This window comes from Ursus americanus, chromosome 24, assembly GCF_024610735.1.
Source record: "Ursus americanus isolate L20-20 chromosome 24, mUrsAme1.1.p, whole genome shotgun sequence".
NCBI classification, from domain to species: Eukaryota; Metazoa; Chordata; class Mammalia; order Carnivora; family Ursidae; genus Ursus; species Ursus americanus.
The window spans coordinates 37,111,670-37,125,990 of NC_142150.1; the positions used below are offsets into that span (position 1 = coordinate 37,111,670).

At 57.1% G+C, this 14,321-nt stretch overlaps 1 protein-coding gene across 3 annotated transcripts; it reads left to right on the forward strand.

The window, feature by feature from the left end:
- Nucleotides 1-8,095: 8,095 nt before the first annotated feature.
- On the forward strand, nucleotides 8,096-13,824 carry LOC148107878 (membrane-spanning 4-domains subfamily A member 15-like). Of its 3 annotated transcripts, none has more exons than XM_087855252.1 (6): nucleotides 8,096-8,258; nucleotides 8,566-8,915; nucleotides 10,152-10,268; nucleotides 11,472-11,528; nucleotides 12,644-12,745; nucleotides 13,508-13,824. In XM_087855252.1, the coding sequence occupies exons 1-6, from the start codon at nucleotides 8,249-8,251 to the stop codon at nucleotides 13,655-13,657; spliced, it is 786 nt and encodes a 261-aa protein (XP_087711378.1). In that variant the 5' UTR covers nucleotides 8,096-8,248; the 3' UTR covers nucleotides 13,658-13,824. The 3 variants fall into 3 exon arrangements, with proteins under 3 accessions (XP_087711378.1, XP_087711379.1, XP_087711380.1); XM_087855253.1 differs by having other exon boundaries at nucleotides 8,645-8,915; XM_087855254.1 differs by lacking the exon at nucleotides 10,152-10,268.
- The last annotated feature ends 497 nt before the right edge of the window (nucleotides 13,825-14,321 follow it).

The following is a 14,321-nucleotide window of genomic DNA, read 5'->3' on the forward strand; positions in this document are numbered from 1 at the left end:
CTTCCTTCCTTCCTTCCTCCCTCCCTCCCTTCCTTCCTTCCTTCCTCCCTCCCTCCCTCCCTTCTTTCCTTCCTTCCTTCCTCCCTCCCTCCCTCCCTCCCTTCTTTCCTTCCTTCCTCCCTCCCTCCCTTCCTTCCTTCCTTCCTCCCTCCCTCCCTCCCTTCTTTCCTTCCTTCCTTCCTCCCTCCCTCCCTCCCTCCCTTCTTTCCTTCCTTCCTCCCTCCCTTCCTTCCTTCTTTCCTGCTGCAGGTGGAGATGAATCCACAGAGATTCAAGCAGCCAGAGCCCAGCCCCCAGGCTCTCTGTCGCTGGGCTCTAGCGGGTCCCACAGGCACTAAGGATCACACCAATAAACGTGTCACTGGTGGAAGTGCTGTGAGGACTGATGGGGACCCGATCGGGAATATGGGGCATCGGTCCTGTCCTTTGGAGGTTGTCTTAGCGGAGGCCTGAAGGCTGCCCAGCGCGGACCCGGGGAAGGGCATGCTGAGGCCTGAGGCACCGGGGTCCCAGCTGACCAGGGCTCTCCCCAGGCCATGGCCTTTAGCCACCGCTCAGCTCTCCCCCCCCCACCCCAGCAGCCACCCCTTCCTCCCTGCCTCCCCACTGCCTTCCCAGCACTCCTGCTGCCTCGCACACATTCAGCAGCAAATTGCCTACTATGAGCTGGAGCTGGACACTGTTACCTGTCAGCACTCGGCCAGACAGTCAGGACTGGTGCGAGACACACATGGAGACTGACCGCGAGGAACTGGCTTCCACGGTTATGGGGGCTGGGCAGGCAAGCACAGAGCCGGTGGTCGGTGGGCCACGCTGGGGCTCCGGGGTGCTGTCTGCAGCTGCCGTCCACGGTGGGAGTTTCCTCCCCATGAGGGAAGCTTCACTTCTGTGCGTCCAGCCTTGCACTGACTGAGTCGGGCCCACCCAGACCGGCTAGGACCCTCTCCCTTACTTACAGTCCATCGGTTATGGGTTCAGTCACATCTAGGAAACACCTCCCCAGCAACATCTAGACTGCGGTCTGGATATGCGACCTTGAAACAGAGGTGAAGAGGCGCCCCCTGCGGGGTGGCTCTGGCAGTGAAAGTAAATACGGGACTACACAGTGACCTCGGGACAATAGGGCCGGTGTCGTGGGATCAGCCGGACAGGGCAGTCAGGAGGTGCTGTAGGAGGACGGGCTGTCTGTCGCGCTGGGCCTCAGAGGGAGGAACAGTGCTCCTGGTGGCGGGAACAGCCCGGGCAAGATGGCATGGGGTGAGGGAAGCAGGAAGCAGTTGTGCAATTACAAAGGGAATTTCCAAATACAGGAACCCCCTGCACACAGGGGTCAGCATCCACTGTCAGCAGGTAAGATAAAAATCATTGCTACGGACTGAATGTCTGTGCCCCCCCCACGCACCCCCAGATTCCTATGTTGAAACCCTCTCTGTGTTGATCCTCGCTGTGGGGGTGTTGGGAGGTGGGGCCTTTGGGAGGAAATTGGGCCCCAAGGGTCAGGTCCTCGCCACTGGGATTGGTGCCCTTGGAAGAGGCAGGGGAGAGCTCGCTCCTGTCCCGACTCCCTGCCACGTGAAGATTCTATGAGAAGCAGCCACGGGCAGGCCAGGAAGGGGGCCCTCCCCAGAATCCAACCACGCCAGCACCCTGCCCTCGGACGGCCAGCCTCCAGAGCCACGAGAGATAAATGTTTGCTGTGGGACCACCCAGCACTGAGCAGACTAAGACGGTCTTAGTCAAGGGGTCAACAAGTTCAATAATACAAAACAGACCAGCACATTCCATCCCAGGGAGGCTCGCTCTGGGGCATCCGCTCACGGGGAGGAAGGTGATGGGACCCCTTAGCTATTGAAATCCTAACTTTCCTCTCCCCCAACTCTTGGAGCAGGGCAGGGGTGAACAGTCGACCCTGAGGTTAAATGTCACCTTGGGTGTGACTGGCAGGGAGGGGACACGCGGGGGGTGCAGCTCAGAGGTCTGACTTGGATGGGAACCACGTGGAGCCTTTAAAATCCGCAGACCTCCCCCTATGCCCTACCTCCAGTGACTCGCACTGAGCTGCCGGACAGCAGGTGCTCTCATCAGCAATGTCTGCAGACATTTTTGGTTGTGGAGGCTGCTACTGGCATTTGCGAGTGGAGGCTGGGGGTGCTGCTAGACACCCACAATGCCCAGGACAGCCCCACAACCCCCAACAAGCAATTATCCAGCCCATGAGGCCAGTATTGCCAAGGTTGGGAAACCGTGCTAGAATGAGGCGTGGGCTTCGAGAGTGTGCTGGAGGCCATAGGAAGCCATGGGTTTATGTTCTGGAAAGATCTCTCTGAGGCCATCGTAGGCAACGTCTGGAGGATTTCCCGCCTCAGTGGGAGCCAGCAACCATGCCTCTGGCTCATGCCCTCAGTTGTGGGCCCCGGTGCCTGTCCCTTGAGGCTTGCTAATTGGGAGCTGCTTGCCTGTTCAATCCTGCCGAAGGGTGCGTCAGGACCCTCCCCACAGCCTACAGCCTTGCTCAGAGAGGTTAAGCGACTTGCCCAAGGTGGCACAGCAGGTATGAGGCAGAGCAGGGTCGGACTGAGGCGGGTGAGACCTCAGACGCTGAGCCGGAGCCTCACGGGCCGGCAAAGCCGGGGCCAGCCCGCCTGCACAGGTGGGAGCGTGCAGCTCCATGGGAAGGCGGGAAGGTGACACACAGGGCAGAGAGCCGGGAGAAGAACAAGGCAGGGGGGCCACTGGGTGCGCAGAGGAGGAGGGGCACCTGCGGGGAGCAAGAGCAGCTGTGGGCTGAAGACTCCAACAGCAGGAGGGCAAAAAGGCCCAAGAAGAGTGTGTCTGAGTGTCTGGTGTGTGTGTGGGGGGGGGTGCCTTGCCCTGTCGCCGCCCCTCTCCGTGCCAAGCCGGGTTGGCGTGCGCCTACGCAAATACAGTAACTTCCTCTGAACGATTCCAGGGAAAGCACCTGGGCTGACCCACGTGACCCTCCCCCGCGGACTTAAAGGGGCACCGTGGGCAAGCGTTAGGGAACGTGATCTAAACAGACATGACCGCCAATGACCCAGGAGCTGGACGCCGGCACGAGGAGGCTCCTCAGCCCGCCCCTGTCCTTGGAATGCGGGTTCCATTTGACCTTCCTGCCCCCAGAGGCTGCTCCAAGGCCACAGCCTTGAGATGCGAAGTGATGAGAACACCTGCACGGTGTACGTGACCGAGTCCAGTTAGGGCCTCCTGATAAACCTCCAAGATTTGGAGGGTCGGTGTGCCGCCCAGGGCAAGCCTCCTCTGTAAGTTCCCTGTGCCGGTGTTAAAACTGTCACCCACCAGCCTGGAGCAGGCTGCCTCTTTCTTGGGTCTCCTGCTGCTCTTGCACGTGGGAAAGCTCCCAAGAGGGCTGTGAACGCGCAGTTAGTATTCTTTTTTTTTTTTTTTCCAACTTGTCTTGTGTGAAATCTGGCTGGTAGTGAAAGATCGGACACTGTCTATCAGTCAGGACTGGGGTTCTGCTCAGCTTCACTGGGTCCTGTAAAAAGTTCTGGAATTCATCCTTGGAATAGTGGCAGCTGCCCAAGTGTCCAAGGCTGCTGCAGACCCCCGAGATGCCCCTTACACCCTCGGCATGGGGCAGGCTTGACCCACGAGCCTCTCCCCCCACCGCCCTGCATGCTGGGGTGCTGGGGATCTGTTCCTGGGTAACCACCGTCCTTGAACCCTTACACCACCTCCCTTATCCCCAGACCTGCCCCCTCCCCCAGGAAGGGCCACTGGAATTTCCGAGCCAGGCACCCACCTCTCCCTCTCCCCTCCAGGCCCCTTTGGACAGTTCCAATCTTCATTTCTGATGGGTCAGACCTGCCCCCAGATCCGCATGGAAGCACGTTCAGGGCAGCGCTTGAAACTCAAAGATGCTGTTACGGCCCCTGTTCTCTCTTCACTCCCTCAGAGAGAAGAGCCTGGACCTCTCTCTGGACCTCTCGGAAGATGTGTCTGTCCTTTCCGGGAGGAGGAAGGAATGAGGATGCTGTCTGGAGGATAGAGGGGACAGTCCGTCTCTCCCTCAGGTCATCCTGCCCCGTCCACCTGGCATTAGAAGCAGTCCACTCTGCCTCTCCCTCTCCATGTTGTCCGTGGGGAAGCCCTGGCCCCTGCCCGTGGCCTTCAGACAGCAAGGTGCAGGGTCAGGGCTGCGAGCCCTAAGTTCAGTATCCCCTTTGTTCCAGTGCCACAGAGGAGAAACTGAGGCCCACGAGTGTGACGGGGCTGTGTCAGGTCCCTGTCTGGCAGCCGTGGGCAGAGCGACACCCTCCAGCCCCAACCCCGCTGACTCCTCCCTCCTACTGCCCTCCCTGTGGTCAGGCCTGTCCCCTGTCTGCGTCCTGTGGCCGCTCCTACTTGCTTCCTGTACCACGTTCTCGCTTCCATTCCAAACCCTGGAAAGACTCCTTCAGAGAAGTTCCCAGGGCCAGACCCTCTGTCTCATCCAGGCGGACATGGCTGAGGGGGCTCTGAGGAGAGGGAAGGGAGGAGGAAGGGAACAGAGGGTTCCCCAGCAGCCACATTGACCCAGGGCCCTCTCACCTCTGATTCCAGAGGACAGCTGAACAGCCCCAGAGGAGTGGCTGCTTTCTGGAGGAGAGGGCAAAAGACTGGGGGAGCGTGTCTGATACCCATCAGCCCTCCAGGGGTGTTCTTTGCAGCCATGGCTGTTAGAGAATCCCACCCGCCTCCTCTCCTTTCCAGAACTGTCTCGCTCCAGCCACATCTGGCATCCCTCCAAAATGTCCTGTGTCTCCACTGTGCTGTCTGGTTCTTCTGCCTGGAAAGCTCCCAGGCCCACATACTCGTCCACGAGCCTACCCCCCACCCAACCTACACACGCTCCTCGTCCCCGACCGCACACTGACTCTCACAGTGGCCCTTCGTTTTTAAGGGTCTCAAACTCACAGCTGTTCAGGAGCCAAGTAAGTGTTAGCAGCAGAGCCGACTTGAACTTCATTATCGAACTTGAACTCATTATTTTCCTCCACCAAGCTCCTGGGGACCAGACACGGGGGCTTATGTCTCCGTGGTTCTTCCCGAGATAGCACAGGAAGGAAATCCCAGCAAACTCCTCCTCTCTGTGAACCTTTGTCAGCATCCCTCGGGTTCCCGAAACACTCCGTCTTTGTCCCTTTCCTTACGACAGACACTTGGTGCTCACATGGTACCTCCTCCTGCCCTGAGATCCTCCTGGATCCTCTATGCCATTTATTAATCACCTTTGGGGGCCAATCCTTTTCTAAGAAGATTGGCCAATCTCTTCGATTTTAAACTGAACCAGGGCAGTTGCTGTTTTGTCGGTGCTAACTCTGCTGGACTGGGACCTATTGGGATTTTTCCAACTTTGTATCCCTGGCACTTGATAAATATGTTGGAATTCAAGTGACATCTGCTGACTTTGTCCTCCTCTCGGCAGATGTCTGGGGAGGCCAGATGGAGGGAACAGCCACGTGGCTGGAGTTTGGCTTGGACCCCCTCCCCAAGTTGGATGGGCAGAGGGGAGACGGCCGGATCTGATTCAGCACCCACGGGGGCCGGGCATGACGATACCCTCCAGGCACACAAATGAGGAAGCCAAGCATGAGAGGGGTGACATTCCCGGTCACCAGGGAGCATATTTATTGGAACCCCTGTGTGGCTTTTAGAATGCTCACTGGCTCACTCAGGTGAGCCCCTCAGTCCTGCTGAAAGTTTATGTCTGCGATGACAGAAATACCATAGATTGAGTGGCTTAAACCACTGACATTTATTTCTCCCCGTTCTGGAGGCTGGAAGTCCAAGATCAAGGGGCTGGACAGTTCCGTGTCTGGTAAGAGCCCTCTATATGGTTCGTAGACTGTCTTCTGCTGTGTCCTCAGCAAAAGGAGAGAGGGAGCTTGCTGGGGACTCTCTCATAAGGGCACTAATCCCATTCGTGAGGGCAGAGCACTTCCCAAAGGCCCCACTTCCAAATACCATCACATTGGGGGTCAGGTTTCAACACATGAATTTTGGGGAGACACGAACATTCGGTTTATGGCACTTAGATTCTGTGGAATTATTGGCAGAATGCAGGCAGGACCTCAGACATGGGGCGCTTGGATGGCGCAGTCGTTTGAGTAGCTGGACTCTTGATTTCGGCTCAGGTCGTGATCTTGGGGTCATGAGATCAAGCCCCGAGTCGACTCCGCGCTCAGCGGGGAGGCGGCTTCTCTCTCTCTCTCTCTCTCCCTCTGCCCCTCCCCCTGCTTGCACGCTTTCTCTAAAATAAATAAATAAATCTTTTAAAAAAAAAAGGGAACATTCGACACGGAAGTCACACACACCTGGACAATGGACACATTTTTTCCTGTGTCAATAACTATTATGCTAGGAATGTATACTTCGGACTAAGAATGTCAGAATTGGAAGTGGCCTTGGAGCTCATTATCCCATCCAACATCTCCATTTGCCAGATGGGGAAACTGAGGCCCACGAGGGGAAGGGTCTTGCCCTCAAACAGCAAGTCGGTACCTTTAGTCGAAGAGGAAGCCAGTTCCCCCCTTCTCCCAACAGTGCTCCTTCGACGTCACCTGCCAACTCCCACTGAAGTCGTGGTATGTTCCCTTCCGCCCGCTCCAACCCCTGCCCTCCACCCCACACAGCTCCTCCATGGTCATGGCCCACAGAGGTGGTGAAGAAAGTCTAGGAAAATAATCCCTCCCCCTCCCCCCAAAAAAGACCCAGAAAGAGTGAAGGTGGCAGCGAGAGAAGGAAGTGGAACCCGGGTTGACCTTTGGTGGGGGGGCCACCATGGTGCTTTCAATGCACTTGGTGAGACCGTGAACCTGGGGCTCTGGAGGCGGAGGGGTGAGGGGATGCCGGCCTGACCATCACCTGCGAGGTCCAGACATGGCCTTGAGCAGATATGAGGCTGGCAGACGATCTGTTTATAAAAGGAAACTTTTATATGTTTATAAAAGGAAACAGGCTTTTATAGGGGATGCAGCCATTTCCACAGGACAGATGGGCATCTGGGGAGGCCACCTGAGGCAGGTCTATGGGACCCAGGGGCTGACTACACTTCCAAGCCTCACGAAGGCTTAGAAGGCTGCATCTGGCAGGAAGAAGGAGCACACGCTTGCAGCTGGAAACTGCTAGGCGCTGTGCATTTAGCATGACGTGTCATCCCACAGGATCCTCAGGGACAGATATTTCCCTCCATTTTTGAGATGAGCAAGCAGAGGGGACAACTGATCGGCTCAGATGTGGAAGCTGAGACATCAGTGCCGAGGCTCACAGCCAGGGGACTCCATTGGTCCTCAGCAACGCAGCAGGGGCCAGAGGACGGCAGGGTTGGATGGGCCGGCGTTCTGCAAACTGGCCTGAGTGGAGGGATCACCTGCAGGGGTGGAGGGGGGTGGTTACTCAAGGCTGAGATTCCCAGGAGCCCCCCCAGGAGAGGCTGATTCAGGAGGCCTGGCCAGCAGGGAGGCCCAAGTGCCAGTGATTTTTAGCAAGCACCAAGCTGATTGCTGTGATCGAGCAAGACTGGGCTGCAGTGCGTGGGAGCGGGCTGTCGATGCGGCTTGAGCCGGATCCAGGCACTGGGAGGCTGCAGGCTGGGGCAGAGAAGGGGCCAAGTTGGGGGGAGGTGCGGTGAGGAGGCACCCCGGCTGCTGATGGAGGGTCCCACGGTCGGGTATAGGCTCAGAGCTGCAGGACTTGGGACTCCAGGGGCCTCCCAGCTCTCTTTCCTGAGCTCACCTGTAATTCAAGGTGTTCTGGGTTTCTGCTATTTTTTTATAACGTTCCCCATTTTTGCTAAGGGAGGCAGCATGAGGCAGTGGGCTGAACACAGGATGTGGGGGGTCAGAAGGCATGGGTGCAAGTGTAGACCCCCCTATTTATGTCCGCTGACCTGAGCAGAGTGGATGTGATACCCCCAGCCCCACACAACTCGAGGGATGCTTAGTAATTAAGCAGGGAACCCACCTGAAGGCGCGGCGTAAGCGCTCAACGAGCTGTGGACACAGCTGTACGCGGTGGAGCTGGGGTGTTATTAACTAGCCCGCCAAGCAGGAAGGTGAGGGCCGGCGTGGAAGGTCATGGGAGCCCTGCCCCAAAGCGGAAGAGCTCAGGGTCGGTAGCCAGCTGGCCTGATTCGGAGGCCAGCTCCCGCCATCTTTAGTAACCGTGTGCTCCAGGCAAGCTGGTTCCATCTCCTGAAATGGGGATTGGGCTTGTCAAACCGTAAATGCTCACTGGTAAGCGGGAGCCCAGCGCGGGCGGTCACCCAGGCCACACCCTGTTCCCACCTGTTCCTGTGCCCCGGCCCTCATCCCCCAGCCCCGGGCAGGGACTTCGGCATGTTTTAGTGTGTGTACTGTTCCGCGTCCAATGTTTGATTTACACAGATGGCACTGTGACGTCTCATTCTGTTTCTGACTTTTAGTTCCTACTCAGCCCTGTTTAAGACGCATACCTATTGCTCTCTGCAGACATGTAGTCCTTTGCTTTTAATTGCTACAAATGACACATTCACCCATGTGTGACCAATGCTTTACTTTTCAGCTGGGGAAACTGGGACCCAGGAATGGGGAGCTGCTCGGGCATGTTTTGCCTCATCCTCAGATGACCTGTGTGTGCCCAGGGGCTCCGTGGAGAGGATGTCCGAGACGGCAGGCTCCAGGACCCCAGCTCCAGCTCCCTCCGGCAAGCTGGGGGCAGCCCAGCCCCAAGCCCAGCTGCCCTCGGAAGTGGTGACAAGCCGGGAGCAGCAGCCAGTGATCTCCCCTGCCCCCGGGACCCCAGGGGTGCTGTGGCGGAGCCCAGAGGAGCCCTCCCTGCTGCCCCAGACCCCGGAGACTGCCCAGCCAAGCAGGGAGGACCTCTTCTTCCAGGGACAGCCAACCACCTTGGGAGTAAGTGGACCACTCAGTCCCCACAGACCCTCCTCCCTCCGAGGTAGACCCGAAACAGCCACCACCAACCCCAGCAGCTATGTAGTGGGCAGGATTTATGGGACCAAAGTCCTATCCCAGTGGGAAAGTTAAAGCAACAGGAAAACAAGACAGATCTGCAGGGCTGTCCGTGCATGACCTCCAGCTCAGAAAACTAGGAAAAGCTGGAGCTGCCACCCTGTCCTGCAGGGTGGCTGCTTGAACCCAGAGTGAGCAGGGTGACATCCTCCTCGGGCCACTCTGGGGTAAGAAGTCAGCTTCCCTCTGGTTCTCCCTGACTTTCCTTTTTCTGATGTCCCACACCTGCCTGTGGCTCTCCCTGCCACGGGTGACTGGGTCTTGTTCAGGGGTCAGCAAGTGTGAGCCGAGGATGTCTGTCTGGCTCGGATGTCAGAGTAGTGAATCCCAAATCATGCGGTCACCAGTTGGGGCTCTGAGCCTGTTTCCAAAGTGGAGGATAGAAAGAGCAGAGGGAACCCGGGAGAAGCTACCCCTCTCGGGTGACACTCAGAGACGCAGCATGCCCCAAGGCAAAGTCACAGTGCTGCTCTCAGGGTCAAAGAAGCCTAGGAGGGGCTGGTCACAGCTTGGAACAAATGACCACAAATTTGGGGCAATCAGCCTAGGCTGAGTCAACCCAGCATTCTGGAAGGCGAGGTTGAAACAACCCAGGAAGCTTACATAGATGCCATACATAGCGAGCAAGGAGCACAACTTCGTGCTTGGGCTCGGATGCCAGCTTGGAGACCTCAGGCAAGGGACTCCCTTCCATCTGAATCACAGGGACAAGGGTGCCTGCCTCGCAGGTTCTGATAGCTACATGGTCGGATGCATAGAGAGAGCTTAGCACACTCGGAGCCTGGCACCTTGGAGGCAACCAACATACTAATTGATAGAATCTCACGATGGAGGACCAGGCTGGATGCCCAAGATGGTCTTAAGCCAAGGCTTCAAGAATTCTGCAAACCGGTGGTGCCCAGCTGGGTTGGGGGACCCTGGGTCTGCCCCTAAGTGGCGGGGTGATCTTGGCAAGGCACTCATTCTCTCCAGTGCCAAGTCAGGAGGTGGATGAAGAAGGATGTCACTTTGGGCAGTGACATCGGAACCAAGATTTGCTCAGCTCCACCATTTGAGTCCTGGAAAGAGCTCTTCCAGGGACCACCAGGGCTTTAGTTTATCCCCGCCCCCACCTCACAGGCCCTGCAGATCCTTATTGGCTTGCTTCATATCAGCGGTGGGGGAATCCTGGCTGCTGCCCCGAAGTTCGTGGATTTTCCCACCCCTTACTGGTACCTGCTGGCCGGTGGAGCACTGGTGAGAGTACCCCAGAGACCCCGCCCGGGGATGGCCAGAGGCAGGCTTTCTGTGGAGCCAGGGAGGGCTACGGGGACCTGGGAGCTCTGCTCCCTCCCTGGGCCCTTGGGGAAGAGTTTGAGTCTGAAATGGGGGTGAGGAGGCAGGACATGGAATTGTCCTGGGCTCCAGGGGAAGCTCTCATTCACCCCGCCTCACACACCCATGCAGGGCTGGGTGACTCAAGGCCGGTAGCTGGGCTGCGGGGTGGTCGGCCAGGGGCTGCAGTGCTTCTCTGCACGTGGGTGAGGGAGGAAGCAAACTGTGGAAAAGGGCCCCTACTCATTAGGTTTAGCCCAAGGAAGTAAGGCAAGATTCATGGGGTGGGGGTTGGGGGTCCCACATTTGGCACACAAGTCAAGAAATAAAGCCCCTGCTGTGGAAAAGCTCCCACCCCATGACTTCAAGTCAGACACCTGCTTCCTAGACCCAGATCTATCCCTCTCAGCCCCATGACGTAGGCTGAGACAAGGGAAGAAGCTGCCCTAGTCTCTCCATCGTCATACTAAGAGACTGGTCCTTCCTGAAAGTGTGGTCCCCGGACCAGGCCTCCCCTGGCAGCCTGTTAGACATGCAGAGTGTCAGGGCGCCTGGGTGGCTCAGTTGGTTAAGCAGCTGCCTTCAGCTCAGGTCATGATCCTGGGGTCCCGGGATCAAGCCCCGTGTCAGGCTCCTTGCTCAGCAGGAAGCCTGCTTCTCCCTCTCCCTCTGCCTGCTGCTCCTCCTGCTTGTGCTCTCTCTCTTTCCCTCTCCGTCAAATAAATAATTAAAATCTTAAGAAAAAGAAAAGAAAAGCAGAGTCTCAGCCCCACCCCAGACGGACTGAATCAGTCTGCGTTTTAACAAGTGCCTAGGCTACTTGTATGCTCAGATCATTTGAGAAATAGTGGGTGGGGTACCTGGGAGTCTTTAGTGGTCACCTTCTAGAATTCTGTCCAACCATCTGCAGAGCCCGGTGGGAGACCACGTGCCCTTCTCTGTTGCCATAACCCTGTCCCTCCCTGTTAAATTGGCCACATTGTCATGAGCCATGGATGTCCACCCTCGGGGTAGGTCCTTCACAGTTGGCAAACTCCCCAGGGAAACTTCTAGCACAAGGGTCTTACTGGGAGGCGGAGCCGCCCCAGCTCCTCGGGGGCCACGAGTCCTCCCACCTCTCTGCAGTTCCTCATTACAGGAGCGGCCACACTGATCGCCACGGCAAACTGCACGGTTCCTCGGGTGAGTGTCTCAGCCCCTGTCTCTACCTCCGGGCGTGACTCGTCCTGGAAACCCTCCTAGGAAGGTGGATCCTCGTGGGAACCTTTGTGGATGGTGGGAAGGGTGGCCCCCAAAGCTGCCTGCCTTCTGTGAACGCCCGATGACCTCCCTGTGCCTGTTGGGGACACGTGCCAGTCCTCCACGCCCCCCCGGAACAGCCCTGCTCTCACCACGGCCACAAGGTGCCCCTGACGGGACCGGTGGAATGCAGACCCGTAGGACATCAACCCCGTTGGGCCTGCTGGGTCGGAGCTTTGGAGGAACGCTGTCTGCTGAGCAGCCCCAGAGCCGTGATTTTGAGTCTAGGGCCACTGGAACAGACTAGCACTGACTAGGGGGCTTGAAACACGACAGAAATTCATAGCCTGCAAATCCAGAGGCCAGACACCCCAAATCAAGGTGGTGGCAGGCTCACGTTCTCTCTGAGGCTCTGGGGGAGAATCCTTCCAGGGGTGGCTGGCTCTCCCTGACATTCCTTGGTTTGTGGTAGCCGTACTTCCCCTCTGCCTCCTTCATCATAGGAAGTTCTGGGCTGTCTCCTCCTCTCCCATAAAGACAATAGTCTGTACTGGATTAAGGGCTCACTCTCATCCAGTCTGACCTCATTTTAACCTGATTACATCTGCAGAGACCCTATTTCCAAATAGGTCCCCATCACGTTCATACGCATTCAACCTCTCTTTTTGGAGGACACAGACCCGCAACAGGGGGCAGGTAGCTTTTACAGCCCCGCCAGCTCTGGTGGGTCACAAGGACGGGTTAGTGTTGTCTGCCGTGGCACAGGAAAGAGGGGCCGTGTGTGAGCCATGGGCACTGAGCGGCCCTTGGCTGTTCAGGCTGGCTTAGCCTCCAGGGCCGCCAGCAGCTCTTGGTGTCTGTGGCCCATGGGGTTCCACAGTCAGAGCAGAGATGTCCTTCTCGCCTCTAGTAATCAGCTCCTAGTCCCCCAGGGGCAGGTCCACAGTTCTCCCCAGATCAAGAGGCCGTGAAGGCAGCCTGCGATATACGGCACGTGAGGCCAGCACCCTCCCCTGCTGGCTGGGGGGTGACCGATGATGCTCTGCTCTCCTGGGCAGATGAAGGTCAGCACAGGGACGAACCTGGTCAGCTTGCTATGCGCCAGCCTTGGGATATGCGCCTTCACGGTGGAGCTGACGGCCAGCAGCAGGGACAGCCCGGTGAGTGTCCCCACCCCAAAAGGCAGAGCCAGCAGAGGGGCAGGAGAACGGGCACCTGGCTTTTTGTGCACCACCGAATCCTGGAAACAAGTCCCCAGAGATGTCTTACCCCTCCCCACTTACTGAGCCAGACCTAGGGAATGGGATTGATTGCTTTACCCATAAGCTCAAGGTCACATACCTACGGAGTGCGTGAGGCAGAACTCGACCGAGATCTGTTCGCTCCAGGCTTTACCCAGGTAACTGGGCTTCACCAGTGAGTGTCGCCTTCTCCTGACTGGGGTCCAGGGCAGATCTGCAGGATGACCCACAAATACATCGTGCAGTCACCACCGTGGCCCCCCCATGTGGCAAGAACGGGGTGGGAACACTGGTTGGAGTCCTGTCTGCTTATGTCCTAGGGAAGGACCAGGAGGACCAGGCCACTCTTCACAGTGGTGTCCAACACACCACACGGGCACGGGAGGGCGGAGACACGCCATCGGCTGCTGTCCTGTCCTGACCCTACTGCCCACAACCCCAGACCCTCCCCCACAGCCCCAGGACTCCCCTTCCTGCCTGTGACCTCAAGTATACCTGAATCTTCACATGGCCCCATCCATGCTTTCCTTGCCAGAAGAGTACAAATTGTTCCTCTTACACCCTGCCCCAGACCCTCGTGCATTGCGTCCACCTTCCCCTCTCTCCCTCATCCTTCCCGTCTTCCTAAGCTCCGAGACCCCTCAGCTCTGACTGCGCTCGTCCCTCTCTCCCCTTTCACAGCCAAGAATCTGTCTACACTCCATGGGGCGCCTGGGTGGCGCAGTCGTTAAAGCGTCTGCCTTCGGCTCAGGGCGTGATCCTGGCGATCCGGGATCGAGTCCCACATCAGGCTCTTCTGATCGAGTCCCACATCAGGCTCTTCTGCTGTGAGCCTGCTTCTTCCTCTCCCACTCCCCCTGCTGTGTTCCCTCTCTCGCTGGCTGTCTCTCTGTCACATAAATAAATAAAATCTTTAAAAAAAAAAAAAAAGAATCTGTCTACACTCCTCACCTCCCGTCCGCTCCCCAGCTCTGGGGTGGAGGTCACCAGCGATCTAATGCTAGTTACTCTGGGGACACTCTTCTGTGTGTTTCCTTACTTGACCTCTCCGTACTTTTTACTGTGGGAAGTCTGAGTGGCTGATCACGTGGGATTTGGAACAGCTTTCACTTGTGTGGTTTTTTTCTTTCCTTCCTTCTTTCCTTCCTTCCTTCTTTCTTTCCATCTTTTTTTTTTTTGTCTTTTTGATTACTTTTTTCTTCAAATTTGTATTTAAATTCTAGTTAGTTAACATGTAGTGTAATATTGGCTTCAGGAGTAGAATTCAGTGATGCATCACTTACGTACTATACCTGAAGCTCTTCCTAGCAAGTGTGTGGCTGTTGTTCTGAACCTCTCTTTCACCCTCGGTGGAATGGGGCTAATAATAGCACCTACCTAAGAAAGTGACTGTGGTTTAAATGAGCACGTAGCATGTGCTCACTCGGTGGCCGATGACTGCCCCCTCCTTGGAAGCATCTCTTCCTTTACCCACCCCCATACCAGTATTCAGCCC

Bases quoted from the DNA above. Each gene is read 5' to 3' on its own strand.
- LOC148107878 (XM_087855252.1), top strand. The intron at 10,269-11,471 runs GTGAGAGTACCC...ACCTCTCTGCAG, and splicing joins TGCTGGCCGGTGGAGCACTG to TTCCTCATTACAGGAGCGGC. The intron at 12,746-13,507 runs GTGAGTGTCCCC...CCCCTTTCACAG, and splicing joins CCAGCAGCAGGGACAGCCCG to CCAAGAATCTGTCTACACTC.